Genomic DNA, 23,894 nt, shown 5'->3' with positions numbered 1-23,894 from the left:
TATAGTTTGTAATTGAATAATCAAATTAGAAATATGAATACACATTACATTATAGTGTCCAAGTTAGATACATTACACATTAAAACAATAATGATATCATTACCAATGTGCAATTATAGGCTACAGTATATATGCAGCATATTAAATACTAAATATATAGTATGCAATAGTTTTATTCAGTACTTAAATAATTGGACTGTAACATGGACAGTGTGATGTAAAAGGTGACCAGAACATCTTTGTCCATGAAAACTGCAGGCTTTGTTATTACTTTGTATGGCAATGTGCAATTTACATGTACAAAACTTTGGAGGTTGTATAAAAACTGTTAATTGTTAATTAAGGGGTTTAAGAGAAAACTAGACTACAGTTCAACAACATTCTGTATAACACAGTACCTTTTTTGATTGTTTTTGTAAGTCAGTTGCCTCTTTTTTCAATTTTTCCCTTTCCTTTTCAAGTTCTGCAATTGCTTTACGCAGATCATCAGCTTCTTTTTTGCTCTGCAACCTCTGCACTTCCAGATTCTCAACAACAGTGTGTTTCTCTGAGGTTTGTTTTTCTGTCTCTTGCAGACGGGCTTTGATTTCATCTGCTTGTTTCTTGAATTTTTTGGCTTCTTCCTCTGCTTTAGACTGAGCATCACTTAGCTGTGTTACCTTGATCTTCAGTTTTTCAGCCTCTGTGGTAATCTCTAATTGTCGCTTGCGTTCAGCCTCTAAGGATTTCTGGAAACCTTCGGTCTCCTGCTCCAGACGCTGTTGCATCTCCTTTTTGTCCTCCAACAACTTTTGAGCCTCTACCTGTGCCTGATCTTTCTGTTTCTGGAGCTTTTCTGCTTCAGCCTTTAATTTTGTTGCTTCCTGGATGGCTTGCTTTTTCTCTTCAAGCATCTTATCAGCCAGTTCCCTCTGTTTGGCAAGATCAGACTCTGCAATTTGCCGTAACCTTGCAGCTTCTTGAGCCTCTAAGTTGAGTTTTGCTGCCTCCTCTGCCAATTTCTTCATGTTCTCAGCTTCCTCCTCGAGGAGTTTCTTTGTATTGTCTTTATCTTTGTTCATAAGCTCTTGATTTTCCTTCTCAATTTTAAGTTTCAATTTCACTAACTCCTCCATTTGAATCTTGACTTTAGAGAGCTCATCCTCTACTTGAGCTTTCTGCTTCATAGCATCACTGACCTCTTGTTTAAGTCGCTTGAGCTCATCATCAAGGATAGATTTCTGTTTGTCTGTTTCATCAAGTTGCAGTTTAACCTTCGTTAACTCTCCCTCAACCTGAGACTTCTGCTTCAGGGTTTGTTCTGCAAGCTTTTTGTACTTAGCCATTTCATCATCAGCCTCTTGTTTTTGTTTCAAAGCAGCAGCTTCTGCCTCAGCCCGTCTGGAAGCTTCTTTTTCGGCTTCTTTTCTAAACTTTTCGGCATTTTCTTGGGCCTTGGCTTGTTTGGCAGCTTCAGCCTCAGCTGCCTGCTTCTGACGCTCTGCTTCCTCTGCTGTCTTCTGTAACAGGGCAGCCTCTTTTTCAGCTTTGTCTTTAGCCTTTTCTGCATCTTGTGCCAGTTTCTTTGCCCTGTCAAACTCTTCCTTGAGTTTATCCTGTGCCATGCTATCTTTATTTTGTTGGAGAAGAACATCTTGGGCTTTCTGCTCAGCAGCAGAGCACTTCTGTGCGGCCTCTTTAGCTACAAGGATCTGTTTCTCTGCTTCCTTCTCAGCATTCTCTTTCTGCTTCTTGGTCTCTTCTGCTTTCTTTATGAGACGCTCCACCTCTTCTTGAGCAGCTTTGTGCTGTCTTGCTGCCTCTTCTTCTGCAGCTTGGATTTTTCTCACCTTCTCTTCTGCCACTTTCCTTTTTTTCTCTTCCTCCACAGCAAGTTTTCTGAATTTCTCTGCCTCTTCCTCTGCCTTTGCTTTGCTCTTCTCGGTCTCATCTGCAATGCTCTTCAGTTTGTTGAGCTCAAGTTCGAGGTCCTGTTTGCCAGTCGAAGCCTTTTCAAAGTTTAGTTTAAGAATGTGGATCTCCTCCTCTACCAATTTCCTCTGCTTCAAGGTTTCGTCAACGATTTTCTTTTGCCTGTCTAGTTCAGTGTCTGAGGACTTCTTCAACTGATCAATCTTTTCTTCGATTGCTTGTTTATGCTGTGCTGCTTGATCTTCAAGGGCTTTCCTATGGTAAGCTTCCTCTTCAGCTTGTCTTTTTAAACGCTCATTTTCAGCTTCCTTCTCTTTCAAAGCAATCTCAGCCTCAGTTTTTAGACGTGTTGCTTCATTGATGGCTGCTAACTTTTCTTTGAGGATCTTTTCTGCCTCTGCTCTCTGGTGAGCTGCTTCTTCCTCTGCGACCTGCCTGTGTTTCTTTGCTTCTTCTGCGACTGACCTCAGTTTAGTGGCCTCCTCAGCAAGTTCCCTCATCTTGGCTGCCTCAGATTCAAGAAGTCGTTTGCTCTTTTCAATGTTTGACATAGACTCTTTCTCAGCTTTGGATTTTAGCTGCAGAAGATCTTCCATCTCCTTCCTAACTTTGATCAGTTCCTCTTCGAGTTCCTTCTTCTGTTTAACAGCAGCGTTGACTTCATTTTTGAGGCGTTGGAGCTCATCATCCAAGACAGCTCTCTGTTGATCAGCATGGTCAAAATCTGCTCTTAACCGAATAAGCTCTTGTTCTGCTGCAAGCTTTTGTTGAGCAGTTTCTTCAGCCTTTTTCCTTTGATTCTCAAGTTCCTTTTCTGCAGTCTCTTTCTGTTTAAGGGCAGCCTCCTCAGCTTTTGCCCTCTTCTTTGCCTCCCGCTTGGCTTCCTCTTTCTGTTTTTCTGCCTCCTCCTGAGCTGCAGTTTTCTTATTGGCCTCCTCTTCTGCCTGGAGCCGGAGTCGGAGTGCTTCATTGGCCTTCTGTCTCCATGTTTCTAGTTCCTTCTCAGCCTGCTCTCTTGCCTTATCTGCATCGGCTTGCTGCTTTCTTAGATGTTCCGCCTCTTCTTGCAGCTGAATGACCATTACTTGCTCATGTTTGAGTGACTCTTCCAGTTTTGCTGTCAAGGACAATTGTTTAGTCTCAAGTTCGGTGGCTGCAGTCTTCTTAGCCACCTCCTCTACCACTTGAATGTGCCTCTGCTTTTCCAGCTCTGCCTGCTTCATGCGCCTCTCTGCTTCCTCAGCTTGCAGCTTAAATTTCTCGAGATCCTCAAGGGCTTTTTGCTTCTCTTTAGCAGCCCTCTTCTCTGCCTCAGATTTCAGTTTAAGCTCTTCTTCTGCATTGCGTTTCTTCTGAGTCTCTTCGGCAACTTGCTTCCGAAGCTTCTCTGCCTCTTCCTGGGCTGCCTTTTGCAGTTTGTTGGCCTCTACTGCTTTGTCCCTGAGCTGCTGAAGCTCTGTTTCAGCAGTTGTTTTTTGTTTTGTTGTTGTCTCTAGCTGGAGCCGGATAATACAGATCTCTTCTTCAATTCTGGTGCGGCTTTGGAGGGCCTCCTCTACCAGTTGTGTTTTAGACTTGATTTCCTGCTCTGAAAGGCTTTTAAGCTCCTGAAGCTCTTTCTGGATATTGTGCTTTTGTTTCTCAGCATCAACAGCAACGTCCTGTCGCTTTTCGACTTCATCTTTCATCTTCATCTTCAGCTCATTTGCCTCTTGTTCTGCTTTTGAAATAGCCTTTGCATGAGATTCTGCTAACTGTCTCTGCTTGTCTAGCTCGGCCTGCATCTCGGCCAGTTTTTTCCTCTCTTCCTCCTTAAGTCTTTCAGCAGCTTTCTGTATTAGTGGAAGTACATAGTAGGGGAAATAAAGATCAGGTTAAGTTTTGAGGAGTTAGATATTGTATCTGCAGAAGATTACAGATACATAAGTTACTGTAAGTCAATGTAAATGTAAGTACAAGGACATAGATAAATGAAGTTATTCTAAAAGATATGCTAAATAGTAAAACATTTTATGTAACTAAAGAAGATTTATGAGGGACAATATACAGAAACAATGTATGGCACACAAAATGAGACACAATCACTTCACAAAACAACACTACAGCTGGAATAACAAATGGCTTCATGCTAATGAGGTGTTAGCACTAGACATGAATTCATAGTTAAATGGAACTCTGGTCTATCCTGTAAATTTAGACACGAAGAATTTTTTAAATAGTTCAGTAAATTTGGCAAATTTTGGAATTTAGCCTTTTCAGCATTATGGAGGCATTATTATTTTGAAAAAGCATTAGTGTGGATTGCAGCAAGGCAAATTTGCATGGTGTAAGGTTAAAGGGATAGCTCATCCAAAAATTCAAATTCTGTCATCATTTATTCAACCTAAAATTAAGAAAGTAAGTCATATGGGTTTGGAACAACATAAGTTGAATCAATGATGGCAGATTTGTCCATTTTGGGTAACCTATCCCTTTAAGGGTGTTTTAATGCTTGTGGTATTATTAAGCCTATGACAAAATAGCTTAGTGATGCAGCATAGGAAATATGAGAAATTAACTAATGCCAGACGAGAACATACATATAGAGAGTGTGCACAAGAAAAAAATGATCTGATGAATGCCACAGGGGTAAGTGAGTTCAACTAATGCTTATAATCTCTTAAATAAACATTAGACCTCATCCTCTACTGAGTTTTAATTACAGACTTTTAATGTTATTATTTAGTATTATAATAATACTAAATTTGGGGAAAGGATGAAAATGCATTTTAGTGGACAATTTACCTCTTTAGGACCCAAACATGACAAAAAATCATCATGATAAAGCACTGGCAAAGAGGTTAAGAGAAGCAAACAGAAAATAAAGGTTAGAAATGAAATGGGTAGCAGAAGAAAACAATTACAGATAAAGGGGTGACAGTCAGGCTGAAGCATACTGCTCAAAAGTGGAAATCAACAACCAGAGCACAAAGGAAAAATGGGAAAGAATGCTGCTTTCTGTTTACAGGAGAGCAACATATGGTATCCATCCAGGAAATTAAACCAGAACAAGAATGCAGCATCATTTACAATGCAATGGTGCCTGTTGTTAGGAGTGTGCATGCACAAATACAATTTTCAGGCTAAGGATTTTTAAGCTTGCTTCAGGCAGAAGGGTACCTATGCTAACTTAGAGCTCACAATAGTGGAAGAGGTATTAAAACTCAGCTCAATATAGTGGTAAACACATAATGAGAGACATACACTGTGATAGAAATGGAATGTGCTGCACCACTAGCATTAGCATAACTTAAAGGGTTAGTTCACACAAAAATGAAAATCCTGTAGCCATTCACTCACTCTCATGTTGTTTCAAACATGTATAACTTTCTTTCTTCCATGAAAAACAAAAGTACTGTAGATGTTAGGCAGAATATAAGCCTGAACCTCACCATTCACTTTCATTGCATCTTTTTTCCCCATAAAATGAAACCACATGGTAACTGAGGATAACATTCTGCCAAACATCTACTTTTAAGTAAATTATGAAAGAATTTTAATTTTTGGCTGAACTGTCCATTTAAGACCTTGGTGAGCACTTTGTTTGCAATCTGCAGTGTTTTGGATTTTCATAACTTTCACGTTGACTACATGATTGACAGCAACATACTTCAACTCTGCCTTCACTGATGTGTCGCTTTATACAACTTAAATAAAATGAAATTGTAACTGTGTCTCATATGGTTTGCATATAGAAATAAACAGATATTTCATATGTCCATACATTAAACTACAAAAGCTCAAGTTAGTAAGTTAAAATGTTAGAATTAGACTATTTTTTTATTTTAGGTTTTGAGACTTACCTCTTCATCCGCTAGACGACGCTGCGTCTCAATTATGAATTTAATATACTGGCTTGAGAGAGTCATTAGCTCACTGTAGCGTGTTCTTAGAGTCACATACTGGAAAACATTTTCACATTTAATTACTGCCATATCAAATGTGAGGCAAGGTAGAGTAATAACAGTCACAGTATAAGTTATAAACATGGAAATTAATACATTTATAGAATGAGCGTCAAAGAGAGGTGGATTTTAGATATACAAGTGTACTGGTAAAAAACACAGGGCTCTGATGGATGAGGTACCTCTTGGATGATGTCATCAGATACAGACTCCATTTTGGTTTTCTTTAGAGGGGAAGCAATAGGCTCCACTAAGGCTTTATATGTCACCAGTTGGAGCTCATGATCCTGAATAAGAAAATTCAGTTAAACTGATATTCATAAATCATTTGGATTTCTATGGTAAAACATGTTCAAAGCTGAATTCATACACACCTTTATTGCATCAATGTAAGCTTTAGCATATTTCTGGCACTCATCCACCTTGTCTTTGTTCTTCTCGATCTCTTCAAATAGTTTCTGTACATAGGACATGAAAAAAAAAAAATAGAGAGCACCTCGTTGGTGATTCAGAGGCAATTGCCTAATACTCTGTATCATTATACAAGTATGGGCAGTAAAAGCAGTCTACATATTAATTCAGAAAATCTATTTATAATGTATTAACTGCATTGAGGGATGGATGGAAGGGTGGATATTACCTTCTCCTGGGTCAGCTGATCTTGAAGGGCCTTGCTGTCGCCAATGGGAACAGCATGGAGCTTGTCCTGCCTCTGCTTGGCACCTGTTATCCAGCAAATAAGCCAGTCATAGCTCTGTCTGTAGGCCTGCATCTGCCTGCTCAAGAGGTCCAGTTCTCGCTGTCTCAGTTCAATCTGAGCAAATACAGCCTGCCAGCGGTCCCTCAGGTTGCCCACCAGCTGTTTGTAGTGCTCCAGCTCTATATCACGTTCACTGTGCAGCCGAGAAATCTGGTCGTTCACCGCCGTAGCTCTCTGAAGCTCTTCCTCCAGGTGGTCAAAGGTGGCTTTCTCGTCTTCTGCTTCTGAGTATAATTTCTGGGATAGAGAAAGAGAGTGAGATGTTTGTGAAGCCACACATGCTTTGCAATACAATTATTCAGTGCAAATCTGAATTTGTTTGGGAGAGATGTTGCACCTGGAGCTGTGTTCGGTTGGCTTCAAGCTCTTTCTTATTAACAGGGACTTTCTGCACATTACGCAGCTGGTTCTCATATTTGTTGAGAACGTCCTCAGCTCCTTGTGTGCTGCGGATTACCATGTCAATGGTCTTCAGCCTTTGTAGACAAAAATATCAAGATCAGCATGGTTGTATAAGAAAGGAAGGTCTTCTTATCTTGCTTTAAACACAGAAGAGATGACTTGAGGGAAAAAAGACAGTTTTACTCCCTGAACATTTCAATCATCTATATATGTCTGTTAAGTAAGAAAACTGACAGATTAAGATTTAGAACTGACTTGTCCAGGTACACAGATGATAGACTGTAGACATGCTCCATCTTTTTCAGGGTGATGTCTATCTCTGTACGCAGGACTGGGGCAGAACTGGACTGCTGAGAGGTGGCCAGCACTGCTTCACTCTTCTCAACCATCTTGTCCAGGTCTTTCTTTATACCCTCCAACTCAGACTGGACTTTCTGTAGGACAGAGAGAGAATACACCATACATATGTGTTTAGAAGTGAAAAAGTACATAAGTACAGAGCTGTAAAGTTTGCTGAATACACAGCATATTTTTGGCTTAAAAAGTTACAATACTGTATATGGTGGGCCCTATTTTAAGAGCACTAAGTCTAGATTATAGATTTAAGTGCAGCACTATGTGATATGTCATACGTGCAAAGTCAGTGGGCATGGCCATGGTGTTTTGGTATTTTCGTGCAAGCATGTGCAAAGTCTAGGCGGAAGTGGGCTGGTGAAATCGCACGTGCAAAGCTGGCTGGGTCAAGTGCACTTTAATTAGGAGGTTTTCTCTGGTTATTGCACCGTCTGCTTCCTATTAATTATTCCATTCCCTGTCAAGCAATATCGATATAGATGAAGACAGCCTATTCATAATAATCGGGTAGTGTAAATGGGCTGTATGTAATGCAATAGAATAATTAAAATAAGGAAAATTTTTGCACAATAACTACGTTTTGTCTGCCACTGTCCCAGTGCTATTTAGCAGTGAAATACTAAAGAGGATGTTGTGTTTCCTCCTGCCTCCGGATTGCGATGTATGTGTTCTCTATCGGCCTGTCTCACCTGCACTCTTGACGGTGTTATGGGACACCTGATACTTTGCTGCTCTCACATTGTTCAATTTTTATATATATATATATATATATATATATATATACACACAGTATGTTTCTCTGTTAAATGTTTTTTGTTCAATATCTGTACTGCGTTCTTGAGTTCTGGAAAGGTGCTAAACAAAATAAATGTATTATTATTTAATTTATTGATCTACTAACAAACAAATGATAGTTTAAAAGTAACTGATAGGATTTTAAATTAATCTGCTGGTGGAATCCTCAAACTGCAAATTCAGGAACTGATTTTAGACTTTGCACTGAGATAAGATGTGTTTCTCAGACATCTTACTGCAATGATCTATTTTTCAGGAAAACAGCAAATTGCGCTTTGTGCCAATTCACTAACAAGCAATACACCCACAGTTGCGCACATTCACCCACAGATAGTGCAAGCACTCCTATTCATGCCCACTTGCACTTTGCGCTGGCATGAAAATTGTGCTTAGAATTAGCGCTCTCATGAAAACTGGATAAGATGTATTGCACAATTGTTGCGCTGCACCAAGCGCAGTCACAGAAATAGAGCCCGAAGTCTTAGATGCGCCTCTACTGTATAGACCAATATGAAGTCAAGAGAACTTTGGTACACAGTGTTTCTAAAAGCTCTGCTTAAGCAAGTCTAATGAAATTATTTCTAAAAAAGCATGCAAAATTTTATTACAGAAGTTTGGCCTTCTAATTTTAACCAAATTACTGTGTATTGGAGTTACATTCATTACAAGTAAACTCTTGTTTCCTCAGTTCATTACTTAGCAAATGAGGTGGATATTTAATAAGTATGGGTTTATTGCGTTACAGAATGTTTTATTACAATGTATATAAGTGTGCTGTAGGTGAAGAATCACAGGGCTGTCAAATTTATACCCGGTATAGTGGATTTAGTGGCGGATTAATGATTTTTTTGTTGTTAAAAGTTTCATACTTACAACATGACTAAAGGTAACCGCTTTCAAGACCATAGAAAGCATGCACAAGCTTTAATTTGAGATTTAAGGCATTACTTCACATCAACAAGATGTCAATTTCACATGTATACCATGTATAAACCAACTGATATTTAACACAGTTGTTTTCTACACACCTTCTGTTCAGTGGTCCTCTGTGCACAGGCTTTGAGAGGCTCCTTGTCAACCAGCTGTCTGAGACGGTTAACTGTGCGGGACTCACAGCCTTCCAGCCTCAGCCTCAAGTCTTTTATCTGTGTAATATAACTCTTGCACACTGACTCATCCTGTTCCCCTGTAGAGTTGAAATATTTTGTGTAAAAACAGCACAGGAATCAATCCAAAATCACTTAAAACGTAGAAAGTTAAATTAGTCAAAAGTACAAACACATGCTGGTGCTATACTAATCATGTTACCCTATTAATGTTATATAAATAAAAAATCTATTAATTTGCCCATTCTTATGCAAACATGCTGCATTTCAAACCATCAACAGGTAAGTAAATAAATGGAATGAAATGCTGAATGAAAAACATGCCATAAAATGCATATGTACACACTGTCCCATTAACAGTCAATGTGGATGAGAGCAAAATGCATATTAAATTATGAAACAAACAACTACACTAAGTAATTTGCAGTTGATTAATCACCAAATCCACTCAGTGATCTTTACCCGCAGCATTGTCCTTTGGGCTGAAAACAGGTTCTGAAAAATAATTCTTACAGTCAAGATGGGAGTTGTGTTTCAATTTTGCTACCCAGGGTTTCACAGGATTTCAAACTGTGCTGTTATGAAAGCACTTGATAAAGCAGAAATGTAAAGCTAAAGCAGAAGACTAAAGCTCTTGAAACCTCTACAATGGTTATCCATAATGCTTTTATTGTATTGCATCAAGCATGTGTAAAAATCACTGCTTTGAAGGGTTGTTCCAGGGGCCACGATATTTTTGTCTGTGCACAATTATATTCAGGCATTCAGAGAAGTCAGATCCCTTTGATGAACATTCAAAGTGATGGATGATTTCTACAGTATGCATCTGAACAAACACACTGACTTAACCTGACACCCACCTTGTTCAACAGAGCGTAGAAGGTTGTCATAGTGCTGAGTGGTTTTGCCGTAACTGTTCTCAGCTTGCAGGCGATCATCAGCACCGAAGAGTTCAGAATCTTGACTGTCACGCAAGAAGGTCTGGTAGTGCAGCTCCAGATTCTTCAGGGCCACTCGATACTCTTCCACTCTCAGAGACTTGAACTATACAAAATTAGGCAAAATTATAATGCCCAGTCACAAAAAAAAGGCCATTGCAGATTCTATCCTTAGTAAAGTTGACTAAAATGAAATGGGTGTCATTAAAGTGTAAGTGTCATCTCAGGTAGGTAATACGTTTACGTCCCTATTGTCGATACAGTGGTGCGGGGAGTAACAATGATGTGATTTTTTTCGTGCGGATGAGTCAAGCCTTTTTCCCATCCTGTTTCCTGTCTCCACTCTTAATATTTTGTTTAATACTAATTATAATAATACATAAAAATTAACATAAATGTTCATTTCCTAACAGTGATTTTGTCATGGTGAAAGTTGGGGAGTTACCATGGTTTTAGTAATATTATAGTAGCATGTTTTTTGGCAGAAGCCATTGTTTTAATGCAATAACCATGGTGTTAATACAGTAATATGGTTTTAATATAGTAACCATGTTTAATTTTGTGGTTACTATGATTTTACAACAAAATACCATGACGATACTACGGTTACTGTAGTAAAACCATAGAATTTTTTGTAAGGGAAGGTTAGGTTTAGGGTAAGGGTTGGTGAAGTGTGTCTGTGGGACTCTAAATCAATACAATAAACATGCTGCAGTGATGCTCCTATATTGTATGTTAGTATTTCATTAGGGTTACAAATTGTATCTGCCACTAGTATTTACACTGGGGTGCAAATAACATCCATCGCTATTTGCACGTATAATGTAAATAGCCTCTGGCTTTTTCATATAGATTTGTATACAGAGTTTGTCTTTTGATGAAAAATTCCTTTAATTTTACTCAATACTTCAACATGTCATATTCATGAATTTTTGTCAATTTACTCTGACTGAAATGCCATATAATTAACTTCATTGTCTGCACAGGTGTAAGGTGTAATATAAAATTTACCTTGTGCATATAGCTGATTAAGCTCATATAGGATGTGTTTAAGTAAGCTAACCCACTAGCAAAGCGGTTTCGTTTACTGGTGTTCAGCTCTTTGAACTAAAGTAGATGAATCCCCAACATGCTATGATTATTTGAATACATTCTTTTTACATTTTCTTCCTCTATAATATTGTTAGGACATTTTTAATACCTTGCAGTGTTATTTTTTTCTCATCATATTTTTGTCAACAGTACTGTATGTTTTAGCTAAATAGTTTGATTATCATCATGATGATCTTCGGAAACCAATTGACATTTTCATCAATAATTTTGTTTCATCACTGTGCCCTTAGCTTGCTCCCAGGGGACTGCCACTGTAATATGTGAAATAAGTAATTAACTAGTTCATATTCAGTAGGTGGAATTATTCCTCTCATGTAAAGACTTAAAAAGTGTATGTTATTTACCATGATGAAGTTCCAGGAGTTGATAAGCTGGATATGTCGCATAAGGTACTGCCAGGACAGCAGGCTCTTCATATCCACATGCAGCCTTTGCCACAGAACCATCAGCCCCTGCAGACTTGCATCCAAACTGAGGATTAAAACAGAATAAAATATAATAAAGATTCAAAGGGAAATACTGATCAAAAGGATTCAGTTTATATTGCAACCTTTGCCTACATGAATCACAACAAACCACCTATCTGTTCTGCCAGATCTCAAAGATGGAGATAAAAGGAATATGTGGAATTTGTTTGTGCTGCCAATTCAAGGAATGGAAGTTAAATGAGGTTAGGCTGTTCTGAGTTACCCAGAGCTCATGTCCACGGCCTCTTTGTTGGTGGGAGGGATTATGAAACAGATGGACGGTACTGTGGCTTCATTCCCACTGGAGTGTTGCACTTTCCACTTGTACGGCTGGGAGTTGTTCACCAGGGCACACTCGTCTCCTCTGTGTACTGTTATCTGGGCCCAAATAATGAAGAATGTTATTATGGTATTGTTAACAGAAAATACATATCTTGATCTCTGGTGATTTAAATGGATTACATTTTGAATTAGTTAAATGCAGTGATTAAGAGAAAGATCAAGATAATGGGTGATGCTGGTTACTTAATGAAATATTATTGTTTTCACTGAAAGCTTGATAACTGTGGTATCATGGTAAAAAGATGATTATACCGTGGTTCTGAATGATTTGCATGTACCATGATATTTCAAGGTACTTCACAGAATGCCACTGAATACGTTCAAAACAATGGTGTTGCCATGCTGTGATTTGGTACTTTTATGTTAAGAGTAATTAATTTTGATTCATTTTATTTCCCATAGACAAGAGGAAACAACTGACAGGCTCTCTCTGTCTTACCTCCATTTGTTTGAAGTCACAGACAGCCTGAACGGGTATTTTGCCCTTGACGGGGTAAGCAGGGTTCCTTGCTTTCAGATGGATGATGGTCTTGGCTCTCCTTTTGAGACCCTCCAGGTGTGTCTTAAACTCATTCAGCTGATCTTTCTCCTCCTGCAGGCCAAAGGAACATGGAAAAAATACCATGATCGATTCCTTATTCTAAAAACTTTGCATATTGAAAACAGACAAAACCATCCTTAATGACTGTTTTTATAAAACCTGAAGGTCTTTATGATAAAACAAAGTGCATTTTCTTATAAAACATAAGTGTTTATTGGGTTGTAAAATCAAGCTAATCAAAATCAGACACATGGTCACGTTAAGACTCACCTCTGCATCCTGTAGCAGATCCTCCAGCCGTGTGACTGTGATGGAACGATCACACACATATTTCTTCTTCATCATGTCTTCAATCTTCTTCATCCTCTCTTCAGCATCTTTAACATCTGAGAAGAACTGTAGAGCACAAGACATGGTTAGGAGATCAAAACAGTTCAGTTAAATTATATCAGTTGGACAAACCCAACATCAACATGCATAAGGCTGTGATGTATGCACCTGAAAGTAAGCAGTGTTTTCTTTGAGATGAGTCTCAATGCAGCAACAGAGTTGAAGGATCCAGCTCCACTGTGTCTGAAGAGCTGCAGAGAAAGCCTACAGAGGAATAGTTTGCAAACAACTAAAGTTACAACCATTAAAACCCAGAATTTTCTGTTGAAATATATACATTGACATCATATTCCTTGATACTTTTGGTCATTATCACTTTTCAGCTCTATAATACAGTGACTTTCAATAAGAGCAGAAACTCTGTATGTGTAGTACTTCGCGAAAACATATAACTATATGAGTAAATGTAAATATTCCGTACCTCCACAGTCTTACTGGCAGGATGACCCTCTTTCAGCAGTTTGTCTCCAGTTGCCTGGACATTGTTTACCCTCTTCTCTCTCTGTTCAAGATCTCGCATTAAACCCTAAAACACACAAACACGATCTCCATTAAACACTGAGCCCTGTATTATCTGACTGTGTGTGTATATTGATATCAAATTCAATAAAATTTCACCTAAACACAAAACCAGAGCATGGAGAGTTATTTGTAATTAAAAAAAGGACACCATGACACCAGGAGCCAGCTTAGTAAAGGTAGAATTCAGAAGTGTTTATGGTCTTACTGAATAGTTGTCCTTCTTGGCGGTCATGTTGGAGTTTCGATCACTCCAGTCGTAGTTCACCTCCTCCTCTTCTTTCTCGTTCAGCCACATCAGCTCTTTGGTGGCAGCCACAACGAAAGCATGTAGCTGATCCAGACTGCGCAGCCGTGCTTTGGAAGAGTTCTTAGGTGGAACAATGACAATATTTAAACAACAAATCAGCTCTTTTGATTCATCAGGCTTTGTATGTTATAAATAAACTGGTATATAGTATCGATGGAAATTGTTGTGTATTGATGCTAATTTCAAAAGCGTACCAGCAGTTTGCCGTACTGCAGGTCCAGTTTGCCCAAGTTTTCTCGATAGGCTCCCTTGCTGACAGGGGTCAGCTGATTCTGAAAAGGAGAGAAAATTATGTTTGTTTTTCAAATGATATTCAGTGCAGTTTCAGACATTTATTCGCTGTCACCCAAATGGAATTCATTTTGACTGGAGATTTTTACATTCTACCTATGTATTATTTATTGAGAACCATATTGCTTGTTTTCAAATATACAGTATGTGTTACTGCTATAGTCTGGCATAAATGCATTTACATAAAAGTCTATACCGAACGCTATTGTTACTCATTCCATACAAAGAGGTTAGCCAATCAGAACAGAGGTCATTTACATCTGGAAGTCTAAAAGGTACAGTACCAAACCAGGCTGATCAATTCAAAGGGTCAAAGAGAGGGAATAAAATTATCATTTGAAATTCAATTATGACTATTTTGGTGGCAGAAACCTCGACTAACATTACAGTTGGAAACAATTAAATCCAATAAAAGTGTAGAAATTGTCGCCTTTATGACAAATGAAATATAGAAACACATATGACATTTACGCTTTGAAGTACCTCATCAGCCCGTGCACGATCAATCTTATATTTGAAGTCTTCTATAGACTGATGAAGGCCACGGTGGCTACCAAGTTGTGACTCCACAGAGAGCAGGTCTTCGCCCCATTCTGCACCATCGATGCGTTTCTGGTTCTCCTCCACCCATGCCAGAAGGTCCTGGATGTATTTGAGAGTCACTTCATCTAGTTCAGGTCTGACACGCTGGGGAGACTGCTGCAGTGTTTGGACGTGGGAGATCTGGGTCATGGGCAATTGCGTCATGGGCACTTGCGACAAAGTCACGCCAGACTTCAGACGGAGATTAAACTCGCTGCGCAGGTTAACCAGACGCTCGTGTAGATGGTATACCCTGTGAGAGAAGACAGAGGACAGCTACTGTTGCTGTTACGAAGAAAATGTTGTGTGGGGATAAATTAGATTTATTTCTTTATACAATAATTAGCTCAGATCCTCTAATCTAATTGGACAAGCAATATTTCAAGAGTGCTGATTTTTAGTGAAACAGCACTGGGATGCTTCATTCTTTGTATTACTCCACTTCTCTGTGTTAGCGGCATTCCAGACAGGCTTGCATACTACATGACAATCAACATGCAACATTGCATCATGCTTTAGCTACTTGTTTAGAGAGCAAAAATACACTAATTAACTGACCATATTGTGTCTAAAACGTAAGTCACTCATATTTTGTTTATAGAGATATGGCATAACAGAAATATCACACTCGCAATGGTGTTTATATTGCTTAAAGGTGCACTCAGTAATTTTTTTAAGTATGTCGAAGTATGGCTTACACTGACACCTTCAAATACAGTAGTTTTTAGTTGCCAATACCATTGTAGAATGTCGCTATGCACAGTAAACCAGGATTAATTTAATCTATAAGTGAAAGTGTCCAATAACAGGGCAGTTACTGAGATTAAGCAAGTAATATTAAGATAGTCATGTGATGCTAACATGGCTGCCCCCATGAGGTGTCCCTCCTCCGTGTAGAATAAAATAGCTTTTATAAGGTTACTGATATGAGTGAACTCTTCATCTCACATGAGTGGTCATGATTTTATACATGTTTCAAATATGTAAAACTTTTTAAATATGGAAAAAATTACTGAGTGCACCTTTAAATGGCTAAAACCAGACAAATTGTGAAATAAGATTTACTGAATTTAGTCAAATGAACTTTTTATATGTACAATTGTTTTATTTAAAAATCCTAAATAATCCCATACCACAACAGTAATAATTTTTTCATGTGACAGGAATAAAGAAATTGTGACAACAAATGTAAAAAAAAGGTTACGAAAAAAGTAAAAAAGGCACAGCATCATTCATATTTTTGTATTATGGGTATTGCACTTAAACCTAAATACTTGCATTGAGCAAAAACAACACAGATCTAGTTTTCACTCTGTATTTCTTCATGGTATGAAAGTAAAATATCATACTGACCTTCTGTACATCTGTTCTGCCTGTAGGTGGCGTCCATCTTTAAGTAACTGCACATCATTGAAAAGGTATCGGATCATGTTTTCAGCCTTGTTAAGATCGGCTTCTATCTCAGACTCGTGCTGGAGGGGCTTTCCTGCACCCAGCAGACGTACATCCTATAACAGAAGGGAATATTTATAAATGTTATTTGCTTATGAATGCTACAGGATTTTCTTGAGGCATTCTGTGAGTCTCAGATTTAAAGTTTCTTTTATACAATATTTGTCAAAGGTACAGTACAGGTCTGTGTCTCACCGTCTGTAACAGTGTTTCCACCTGGTTGAGCTGCTCCTCGCACACACCTGACTCCATCTGTACCTTACTGACTATTCTCTGCAAACGCTCCAACCTGCACACATAACGAAAACAGATATCAGCAAACACAAGAGACATAATTGACTTTAAAGAAAACGGATAACGGCCCTGTAATATTCAGAATACATTGATTGGATAATGGCTGAACTAAACAATATTCAGAATTTACAAGCATTTAACAAGTCAATTAAGAAGTCAGAAGAACCACTTACACCCTCCTTCGGTGGAGCAGGTACTCCAATCCATGGCTGTCATTCATAAAAGCCATGATTAATAATATTAATAATAATAAATCCCAGACCAGGGAAAGTTTTCAGAGTGGAAGATGCACAGAATCAAATATTCAGAAGTGCTGCTATAACTGATCACTGACTCATAAAGTTTCTGCAGAGCAGCAGCCAGACTGTCTTGTGACAAATCTTTCTAAAAGTGATTCCTTGTTTGCTTGAGGTTTGTAAAATACCATTTAGTAACAAACACATGACAAAGTCAATAAAAACATTCCTAATGCATTTGCTTTGGACGATAATGCCATTTTAACAGCTGAGCATTAGAGAGTAATGTAAAGTTAATGCATAGATTGGAACAGAGAAGCTTAAGTTACACAAAATATCTGTGACATTCCAAAAAAAAAAAAAAAACAAAACATTGAAACTACACTGAAATATTTTAATATGCATTACAATATATTGATACAAATTTTACATTGAGTGCTTGCACATTCATTTATTCAGTGTAAGATTATATTAAATTGCATCCATTATTTATTTTGTTTATTCATTTCTTAATTTAAGTATTCATTATATTTATTATGTTCATTATCTGACAATTCATTATTGTTGTATAAATTATTATCTTAATGATATTATTAATGAAGTGGAAGTTTTTGTAAACTTCCACCATTCAATTATTTGAAATCATTTAAATAAGTAATTGAAAAAGCAAACATATAGATAAACGTTTGAACAACTTTATGAGAAGCCAGCACAAAGATATGAAGTGAAGCATGGTCTCACCGTTCAAACTCTAAGCGCAGAAGTTTCTCTCGCTCCAGAATGGCCACATGCAGACGTCCCCACTCCTTCTCCACATCAATGGGGTGATAACCAGGAGGAACCTTAATCTTTCCCGTCTGCACTGCACCCTGGTTCCAAACAAACCTATGTGTCATGTGTCATGTAAAAACCCAAAAGGCTGGCACTGTATGCTTGCTTAAAAGGTAATTACTACCTGTGGTGAATTTAATTTACCTCCAAAGACTTGTAAATGAGCTTGGTGCGATTTTTGTCAGTCTCCTTGGCTGGTAGTTCAGTCTCCTTGAACTTTAGAAACTGACGCCAAAGAACCTACAGGAAAAGAAAAAGAAAAATGGACATACAATTTATCAGCTACCAACTTGGATTGTTTTACTGCAGGAGAACAATAAACAATTAATATCACAATACTTATTATTCTTGATTAAAGTTGACAGAATAGTACATTTCAGATGTAAGCACCAATACACAACTCTTAGCTAACTGGTAAATAAGAAATTAGAATTACTTTAATCAGAATTACCAAATCTTAAGCACACATGCAAATATGCACCTACATGATTATGGATAATATGCTGGGACCCAACCTATTAATTTAGGGACTGACCTCAATCTCCTCATAACTGGTGGGGAACTTTCGTTCCTCAAAAACAATGATGTGATGTCTGATCCACTGGAGTAACATGGTCACCAGCTCGTAATACTCCTGCCAGCGCAACTCCAACTCCTGTACCCATAGTGTTCAAATAATAATATTTATATAATCACATATTAAAACTATATAACACAGACAGTGTATTGTAGTACATACTCTGATTGCAAATACTGTAATATCCTTTTTCAGATCAATAAAACTCCCACAGTATCTTTAGTATGTAAGAGAATAATAAATAAACAATAGACAACAAAAACATCAATAATAAACATATAAATCTGAGAAAGTATAGTCTGACGAGTTAAGCCCCTGTACTGTATATACATTAATACCTACCAACCTACCTACATTTATTTAGATAGTGAGTTATTTTTTTATTTAATAATTTAGTTTATTTGTTTGTTTATACTACATATATTTATTTTTGCGTATTTATTTATTGCATTTTTACACTCACATTGGCCTTCACGCCATCCTGAACATCAGGAACTCTGGGCATTACGTCATACAGAGAGGAGACATACGTGATGATGGACTTCTCGTCTGGGTGTGGCACGTCCACATCTGCAGAAAAAGAAAAATCCAAGTAAACACAAGTAAAATCCACTAAGATCCCTCAAGATCTAGTAAATCTATTGATTATATATTAAAAAAAAAAAAAAAAAAAAAAAAATATATATATATATATATATATATATATATATATATATATATATGAGAAAATCTTTTGAAGGGAAATACAGAAGAATCTCTTTAAGCCTTTAATTTACATATTTCTTATATTGTTTTTTTCTTATATGCTTTTCTTTGCAATTATGTGTCACAAGACGTATCTATTAGTAGTACCCAGCAGTCCCAAAAAGTGCCTAAAGGGACCATTTTTTAGCGTCACTACAGGATCCTCTCCCCATTGTTTTACCTTCTGGATCGAGCAGGCGAGTGACACCCAGGTCTCTCTCTGCTATGCTGAAGGCCTGCTCCAGATTCTCCAGGTTGGTCTGTCTGCACACCTTATTCATGTCAATCAAGTTCGGCCTAGAAAGAGACAGGAAGAAGGATTTTAATGGAGGAGACACAGAGAAGATAAATCTGGACATTGACAGCAATGTGGACGTTATAACTGGTTAAATAGGATATTAGAAACCATTGTATAAGGGTCCTTGTCAGTGCATGTTCTGAAACAAACATAACTAAAATATGATGCGTGCAACTTCTGCGGTGTTAAAATAATTTCTCCTATCCAAGCTTAATGTGTACAGTGGGCCATTTGTTGGTTTATTCCCCCAAAAAGTGTAAATACTGTGGCACTGTCAGACATTACTCTGTTTTTTTGAGTATCGTGACCAGTCCAACATACAGTAGCAACACTGGCTCAAGCAATGGTGTGTGTTTGGGGTGGTTCCATCTTTTTTTCCAACCAATGGCAGACAAGGATGTTTGGAAAAACTGTCACAGACCCTGTGTAAGTGCTCACGTGTAGGTGTTTTTCCACGTTTATAAAAGTTCTACTGCTGGTAATGCTGCAAGAAACATTTTTCCATATGCTTTTAGAAAAGAAAAAAAAAAAAAACAGGTATGACTTGGTAATCTTTGGAATTTTCCTCTGATCTTATTTGGGCACACAGCTGTCACTGTCTGGCCAAACCTGGAGGCAGTGTGAACATGAGAGATGCGCCAGCAACAAGGCAGGCAAAGACATGAGCATGTATTCCCATTCACAGAGCTTTAAAAAAAAAAACTCTTTGTTATATGGCTAAACACTTACTCAACAGCAAGCTCTACAAAAAACAATTATTAGTGAAACACTACATGTACACACAGGTCCCTATAGCCTCTAATACAGTAAGTATGGAGAACCTCATATTGAAAAAAAATCAATAAAAATGCAGGAATCAAAATTATTTTGGTTGGCTACTGATAATAGTGCATACTCTCAATCTTTGTGTTTTATATTTTGTTACCTAATGTTTAAGTGTCCAAATACTTTTGTGAGCCACTGTACAAACTATAAATTTCAATTATACTGCAAAGCTATGATGACAATGCAAAGACAGAATTGCTTTGATCTCTTTTAATAATGTTTTTTTTTTTTTTTTTTTTTTTTTTTTTTACAATTTCTTTAAGCAGAAGGCAGCACAAAACATTCTTACGATTGATTGACTCTCTGGGTGAGCAGGTAGCATGGCTGGCCCCAGGGAGGCTCCACATCTGAGATGTACACCTTTCGGTAAGAGAACTTGTCTTTGCACAGTGGGGGAGATCTTTGCTCCATGCCCTGTTCAAGATCTCCACTCTGGGATCCACCACTTGAGCAGGCTCCAGGACTGAAGGACCCCTGGCCTGAATCAAAAGAGGTCTCTGAAGGAACATCCTCACACAGCATGACCACCCGGTCCTCCAGGTCACTAAATGACCCATGGCTGGATGAGCTGCTACGACTCCTCTTGGAGTGGAACTTCTTCTTCCGACTAAACATTGTGCTGGATGTCTGGTGTAACTGACATATCAATCTGTTCCTTTATCGTAAATGTGATTTCCTATTCTTAGTAACGTCTACAGAATTCTACACTAGAACTACAGCTTCTTGAGCAATAATAATCCCTTTCCAAACCCAACGATAAACAGTCTTAATCCTCAGAGAATACACCTTCCATGTTGTGTCACTCATCAAGTTTCAAGAACTTCAGCTAACTCCATTTCAGTCCTGTTACCCTCCACTGGTATTTCGTCTTTACAGCACGTCAAAATAACATACTAATCTTGTGTTGTTGTTAAAGTTGGAAGAGAGAGGAAAAGTGAACTGCTCCTCATTTGCTCAAATCTTAGAGACATCTGGATGTTAAATTTGGTGCCTGAGAGTCGGGTACACCTAAGTTATGCAGCTACACGCTGAATGATAAAAAAAAAACACACCCGCTGGGGATCCTTTCAGATAGAACATGCTACGCCCTCATTTCAGGATTCCCATTTCTATTCATATTTTTCTTTTCCTAAATGCCATTTCAAGCATACTTCCAATTAATCCTGGAAATTCTAAATAATACTAAACCAAAGCGAATGTTTGTGTGATTGAGTGGTATTCATATGAAGGCTTTTAAAGGGTCAGTGATTCTAAAGTTGAAGAATGACAGCTCTTGTTTCTTGTTTTAGTGACACTGAAAAGTATGCATATGGAGGCACTAACAGGTCAGTAAACTTTAAGAAATGGCATGGCTGGTCTTGTTTCTTGTCTAAAATTTCTTAGTTAAAGTCAGGAATTAGCACAACAAGGGGCAGAAGGAGTCTGGGATAGACATACTGAGCTAGCAAGTTAAGACATGAACCTCAAAAATGCACTTGTCTGCTAGAGCCTAGAGATACAAGCACTCATGCCATGTATTTCTCCTATCTCAGGTGCTGTTTTCATTGAGACCATTTTGGAGCTTAAAAAACACCTTTTATTTTAAATGAATTTTTGTTTTTGTTTTTTTGCAATTTTATTGATACAGAGTGGAGAAATGACAGGAAATTATGGGAAGAAGATGGGGGAATGGGACTGGGACAAGATGCAAGCTGGATTTGAACCCATATTTCCCATTTGAGCACCATGGATCAACGTGTCTGATGTTAGCCCCAAGGCGATAACTCTGACTTGCTTTTACCTGTGTTTATGGATGATGGCGTTGAAGAGCCTGCCATCTTTCCAGCTGGTGGTGAAGTTATCACAGCGCAGGCCCTGGTAGCCCTCCACCATGCGTTGAGACCACAAGAGCAGCTTCTCCTTGGCGGTCATATCATCTGACTGACCATTCACCTGGATGTCAGAGATCTGATGGAGCAAAGAAAGGCATGGCAATTGTCAGCAAGGAATTCCAAAATAAGTGTTTGAACTTGCCCTTATGAAAAATGTACCATAATTCTTGAATGGTTTAACTGAGGTTTGTGTAGTAAGACCATAGCAGAGATAATTTAGCAGAGATGGGCCACTTCTGTTCAAATGAATGGGAGAAATTGGAACACCCACAGTCAACGGATGTAGAAAGGAAGTCCCGCCTTACAGGTAAAAGAGCCAATCACCTTTTAGATACAGACATTGCCTGTCAATCAACTCACTAGCGTGCATGCGCATTAGCTACAGTATACAAGCCAGGAAAATTGCGTGTTTTAGCGTAATATGAGGTAAAGAAGCACAATTTATGATTCCAATATTATCAGATTTAATTGCTGATTTAAAATGTGGTCTTTGATCGTAATCTTAACCAACCATTTTTGAGATTTCAGTGTTCCCCCATTCAAGTAGATACGAGGTGCACTGGCATGACTGGAAATAGCCTCCCGAGAGTGTTCCAAAGATGGCCGACTGTGGACTGACTTGCTAGAAAGGCTTTGACCATAGTAACCACATGTAAAACCATGGCTGGTTCATATTTACCATAGTTAAATCAATGTAACTATGGTTTGTATAAACAAACTATAGTATTTCTTATGGGGAAAAAAACCTAGATTCATTTAAAGACTTAACTAACACTACCAGAGTTGTAATCCACCCCATTTGCTTCATATGAATGGTTCAGTTTACCAAAAGGGAATTACTGGTACTCTTTTTAAGGAAAAGAATGCATAGTTTCATAGTTTTGAATGTGCAATTTGCTGCTTTACCAATAATGAAACACTACCCTATAATGCTTGGGGAAATTGACATGGCATTTCATAATTTAAATTGAGAAAGAAAAGAATACCTCAAATACCCTCACTGGTGTTGCTATGATAGAATGGACTTGTGGTTGACAGTGATCATAATATTCACTCATAAAAAGAAGCTTGTTCAATTTTAAGTTTGTGATTTTGCATGCATATGTTCCTCTGGTGACTCATCGTCAGGATTCCCCTGTGGGTTATAACCACCCAACAGCTAAAATCAAGTTTCCTCCTATTATAAGAGTACTGTTTTATAGGGAAGTCTGGTCGATCTAAAACTCCTTATACTGAGGATGTACACAGTGACTCAGACATCATGGAAACACGTCCTCCACCCTCTCAGTCTCAGTCTAGCTTTACGAGAACCAAGATAGACGTTTAAGCTTCTTTTTAATGCAAGTAGAACACTTTGCAGTGAGAAAGTATTTTCTCCAAGTCTACACAACACACAATTGCAAAACTGTTGTTCATTTCAAATAGAAAACACATGTTGTGGAGTTTTGACACAGTATTTTACACAGATTAGTGGCATATGGTATGGTGCACTTAATCTTTTTTGTTGTTCCTGGCTTCATACAGATGTTGCTTCTGTGAAAAACATACTGTATATACTGTATAATGGAATTGGAACCAGTTCTGGGTAAGGACCAACCAGTTCTCGATTTCCAACCCAACATTTGCACAACCAAAAATATATGGTTGGTCTTATGAGTCACCAAACCACCATGCCAATGTGCCTGCTTCCACTTCCTTAAGGGAAGAAGTGAGTCACCAACTGAAATGGACACGTTCCTGGCCCTTAATTCCCCACAGGCCCAATGTGACAAAAAAGGAGGCTGCTTCCATTTTTTGTTCGGAAAGAAACTGAATTAATACAAAAATTTGAGTAACTGCACTCCAGTCTCTCCATATTGAGAGAAAAACATTGTGCCGGCAATCCAAAAATAATATTGCCTTGGCATAGAGAACCAACCATCTGTACCAGGGACAAAAGAACGTTTCTGTTGGTTGTCTTCTTCGTTTTGTCTAACATTTTTCCTATGAATGGAAAACAAG

General features: G+C 38.1%; 1 protein-coding gene across 2 annotated transcripts in view; it reads right to left on the bottom strand.

Annotated features, from left to right (window-relative positions):
* pleca (plectin a) overlaps nucleotides 1–23,894 on the bottom strand; it is a 136,034-nt gene that overhangs the window by 6,653 nt on the left and 105,487 nt on the right. For both annotated transcript variants that reach the window (XM_051664420.1, XM_051664421.1), the window contains 26 exons: nucleotides 21,803–21,969; nucleotides 19,081–19,196; nucleotides 18,619–18,725; nucleotides 18,114–18,233; nucleotides 17,723–17,818; nucleotides 17,489–17,616; nucleotides 16,413–16,506; nucleotides 16,119–16,273; nucleotides 14,667–15,018; nucleotides 14,087–14,164; nucleotides 13,791–13,952; nucleotides 13,485–13,589; nucleotides 13,172–13,267; nucleotides 12,944–13,069; nucleotides 12,572–12,724; nucleotides 12,014–12,168; nucleotides 11,668–11,794; nucleotides 10,133–10,316; nucleotides 9,195–9,352; nucleotides 7,273–7,451; nucleotides 6,953–7,091; nucleotides 6,496–6,852; nucleotides 6,230–6,313; nucleotides 6,038–6,142; nucleotides 5,754–5,852; nucleotides 399–3,743 (listed from right to left, as the gene is read on the bottom strand). In XM_051664420.1, the coding sequence (XP_051520380.1) occupies nucleotides 399–3,743; nucleotides 5,754–5,852; nucleotides 6,038–6,142; nucleotides 6,230–6,313; nucleotides 6,496–6,852; nucleotides 6,953–7,091; nucleotides 7,273–7,451; nucleotides 9,195–9,352; nucleotides 10,133–10,316; nucleotides 11,668–11,794; nucleotides 12,014–12,168; nucleotides 12,572–12,724; nucleotides 12,944–13,069; nucleotides 13,172–13,267; nucleotides 13,485–13,589; nucleotides 13,791–13,952; nucleotides 14,087–14,164; nucleotides 14,667–15,018; nucleotides 16,119–16,273; nucleotides 16,413–16,506; nucleotides 17,489–17,616; nucleotides 17,723–17,818; nucleotides 18,114–18,233; nucleotides 18,619–18,725; nucleotides 19,081–19,196; nucleotides 21,803–21,969 (6,987 nt within the window). The remainder of the gene's footprint in view (nucleotides 1–398; nucleotides 3,744–5,753; nucleotides 5,853–6,037; nucleotides 6,143–6,229; nucleotides 6,314–6,495; nucleotides 6,853–6,952; nucleotides 7,092–7,272; nucleotides 7,452–9,194; nucleotides 9,353–10,132; nucleotides 10,317–11,667; nucleotides 11,795–12,013; nucleotides 12,169–12,571; nucleotides 12,725–12,943; nucleotides 13,070–13,171; nucleotides 13,268–13,484; nucleotides 13,590–13,790; nucleotides 13,953–14,086; nucleotides 14,165–14,666; nucleotides 15,019–16,118; nucleotides 16,274–16,412; nucleotides 16,507–17,488; nucleotides 17,617–17,722; nucleotides 17,819–18,113; nucleotides 18,234–18,618; nucleotides 18,726–19,080; nucleotides 19,197–21,802; nucleotides 21,970–23,894) is intronic.

The sequence above is a fragment of the Myxocyprinus asiaticus genome, chromosome 30 (genome assembly GCF_019703515.2).
Source record: "Myxocyprinus asiaticus isolate MX2 ecotype Aquarium Trade chromosome 30, UBuf_Myxa_2, whole genome shotgun sequence".
NCBI classification, from domain to species: domain Eukaryota; kingdom Metazoa; phylum Chordata; class Actinopteri; order Cypriniformes; family Catostomidae; genus Myxocyprinus; species Myxocyprinus asiaticus.
This window is presented reverse-complemented; position numbering and strand designations above follow the sequence as displayed.